General features: G+C 65.3%; 1 protein-coding gene across 1 annotated transcript in view; it reads left to right on the top strand.

Moving 5' to 3' along the window:
• The first annotated feature begins 2,807 nt into the window (after nt 1-2,807).
• LOC105853570 (tumor necrosis factor alpha-induced protein 2-like) overlaps nt 2,808-3,269 on the top strand; it is a 2,354-nt gene continuing 1,892 nt past the window's right edge. Inside the window, exon 1 of the mRNA XM_012724366.1 lies at nt 2,808-3,162. Coding sequence (XP_012579820.1) covers nt 2,808-3,162 — 355 coding nt within the window. The remainder of the gene's footprint in view (nt 3,163-3,269) is intronic.

Genomic DNA, 3,269 nt, shown 5'->3' with positions numbered 1-3,269 from the left:
CCCCACAGCGCCCCGCGCCCGGCCCCTGGCCCCACGCCTGGGCTGCTCCAGGCTGCCCAGAACCGCCCCCGCGGGAAACTGAGGTCCTGGCGGAGCAGCTGAGGAGGGTCCCGCCCAGGGCTCAGCCCTCCCGAGAGAGGCAAGCAGTCGCAGGTCCGGCAGGTGCAGGGGCCAGGTTGGCTGTCTGACCACCGCCAGGTCATGTGGCCTGTGGGCGTCGGGGTGTCCTTAGCTGGGACCTGGGCCACCCTACCTGTGGCTGCAGGATGAGGGCCAGCTGGAGGCTGTGGGAGGCTGCACCCCAAGACCCCGGAAGGAGGGTGACGAGGCACTGGCCTCAGGAGAGCTGGGGGAGCAGGCCTGGGGATGAGGCACAGGCGTGCCTGAGCAGCCTCTTCCCGTAGCAGGGCGCCAGCCAAGAGCGGGCTTAAAGGAAGTGCCCGCCGCCCCTGGGCAATGAGGGTGCTCCGCAGCCCCCAGGCATGGAGCCCACCTGCATTGACCCCCGCCAGACCACGGCCCTTGGCTGTGCGATTCTGCCACATCCTCTCAGCAGCACTGCGAATCGGGGGTCCTTGCCCCCTTTCACAGAGCTGTGGTGGGAGGAGGGGTCTGGCCCACTGGGCGCTCCGCGGAGCTCGGCCTTGTGTGGGGCCCCAGGGCCACCGGCCCAGCAGGGGAGAGTCACTAAGCTGTGCCGGGACCTGCCGGGGCCCAGGGGCCAGGGCACCCTGGCGTCCATGGGGCTGAGGTGTGGGGCGGGGAGGACACAGGCAAGGTCGATGGGCATTCCTTCTGTGGGGTGACCACGGCGAGAGGGCAGCAGAGGTGGGGTCTGGACACCCTGGGTGGGGCTGGACAGCTGGCCGCGCCGGCAACCGTGGGTTTGTGCCATGCACAGGACATGGACTGGGAGGAAAGTCAGGGCATGGGGAGGCAGGCCCGTGTGCCCAGTGGCCTTGCCCTGGGGTCTTGGCTTTGAGGTGCCCCAGAGCACCCCTGCTTGGTCTTGGAGGCCAAGTGCCACCGGGAGGCAGCCAAGGCCCAGCAGTGTGGGGCCTGCAGGATGTTTGGCGAAGCCAGCTGGGGGACCCACATCTGGCCTCCGGGTGGCTCCACCAAGCTGGGGCTGGGCCGGAGGGCAGGGCTGGTGGGGCCCCACCTAGCAGGCTAAGCCTTCACACCAGCTGGCAGCTGCCTTCCACACCCAGCCACCCTGCCTCAGTTCGTTCCTTCTGGGTGACGGTCATCCCGGCTGCCCAGCAGGGCAGATGGTCACCGTCCTCTCGCATGACTGCTTGATGCCTGCGCTTCGGTGGTGGGGTGGGCACTGCGGAGCAGGTCACTCCCCTGACCAGGGAGGCCCTGTCCTGAGTGGACCACATGCTCAGGCTGCCCTCTGCCCACTGGTGGGGGCCACCAGGTTCCTGTCCACTGTCCTGGCCTTGGGGAGGGGACTGCAGGCACAGGGCGATGCGTCTATGAATGCGGCTTGTGGGGCACGGGGCAGGGGGCTGGAGCCAGTGAGGTACGTCCCAAGCCCCAGCTGTTGGCCAGAGGCTCATGAGGCGTCTCCCAGGTAGTTCTGCAAGACAGGAAAAGAGAGTAAGAAAGGTGGGGTGGGCAGCCAGGAAGGGCACAGAAAGTGGAAGTTGTCAGAGACCAGCTCCAACTATTGAGGTGTCTGGAGGCAAGACAGGCAGGACCCTAAGGTGGGAAGGCGTCGGTGAGTGGAGATTCCTAAAAAAGGGGGGAAGGGAGAAAAGAGGGGAAAGGGGAGCGAGGAAGACACGGGAGTTGGGTGCAAGTCTTCCTGCTCTGCCTTCAGCAGAGGTGTATTTTATACATTACGAGCAAGCAGTGGGATGACATCAGCACACGAACTGGGCTGAGAGATTGCAATCATCTTTGTTTTTCCTAAGAACAGTTTAGGGCCGTATTGCCTTTTGCTGATATCATACACCTCTGTATAAAATACACCTCTGCTGAAGGCAGAGCAGGAAGACTCGCACCCAACTCCCGTGTCTTCCTCGCTCCCCTTTCCCCTCTTTTCTCCCTCCCCCCCTTTTTTAGGAATCTCCACTCACCGACGCCTTCCCACCTTAGGGTCCTGCCTGTCTTGCCTCCAGACACCTCAATAGTTGAAGCTCGTCTCCGACAGGAAGTGTTTGTGATGGTGATGTCACCCCATTTGGAACAGGCAGATGGGGTGGGGGCCAGGAAGCTGTGTTTCTGCTCCGAATGGTGGTGTGGCCTCCGCAGCCCCACGTGTGAAGGCCGCCTCGGCCGTCCTGCCTATGCGCCTTCGGGGGCTTCCGCAGACTGGGAGCCCGAGGCCAAGAAGGGGGGTCTGCTTGCCCCATGGCCCCAGCCCCCGCAGCCGTATTTCTGCATGGTGACCCCACCCCCTAGACTAGAGGTGCCTGGCAAGATGGCACTGGAGTCCTGCCCTGTCCAGTCTGGTCCTTGGACATCTCCCTGGACCTCAGTTCTGGCTCTGTCCACCAGGCAGCAGCTCCTGCTCTGCCTCCCGCCCTCGTGGGGCCCAGGCCGGCCTCACGCCCCAGTCCCTGCCTGCTGTCAAGGAAGGTGGGCTGTCAAGGAAGGAGCTGAGGAGGCTCTGGTCCCAGAGGCTGGGCTCCAGCCCCTGCCCGGGGCAGTTCTGGAGGAAGGGGCGCTGAGGGTTCCTGCAGAGCTGGGGCCCAGGAGGGCCGCTGCTGGTGCCGGCTGGCAGGCCTTGCTGGGCCTGCGCCAGTGCCCTGACTCCTCCACGTTCCCCTTTACCTGCGGCCTGCAGCTCTGAGCCGATGAGGCTGAAGATAATGACCTTCTTCCAAGGTCCTCCGAGCCGAGGGCCCTTCGACATCCCTGGGGACCCCCAGAAGTGGCCCTACCAGTCGGAGGCGGAGTCGGAGGCCTCCTCTGAGGACCTGGTGCTGCCCCCGGATGCTGAAGTGGCCCTGGACGGGACCCACCTGGACAGAAATGAGGAAGAGGCTGAGAGGAGAAGGAAGAAGAAGCCGAAGGGACTGGCCAACATGATCAGTGCCCTCACCAAAGGGAGGAAGAAGAAGGGGCTGCCCAGCTCCGTGGAGCCCCAGCGCCCGCCGGAGCCCCAGGCGGGGGTGGAGTCCAAGGCCGGGCAGGACCCGCTGCCCACCGGTAGGCAGCCCCAGGCGGGTCTTGGGCCACGACTGGCCAGGGTGGGGCTCCTGGGGGTGGGCGACCCTCGCCTAGGGCACAGAGCGTCAGGCCAGAGTGGCGGCCGG

The sequence above is a fragment of the Condylura cristata genome, unplaced genomic scaffold, assembly GCF_000260355.1.
Source record: "Condylura cristata isolate star-nosed mole 26May11 unplaced genomic scaffold, ConCri1.0 scaffold00013, whole genome shotgun sequence".
NCBI classification, from domain to species: domain Eukaryota; kingdom Metazoa; phylum Chordata; class Mammalia; order Eulipotyphla; family Talpidae; genus Condylura; species Condylura cristata.
Note: the sequence above shows the minus strand (reverse complement) of the source record. Positions and strands in the feature narration are given on the sequence as shown.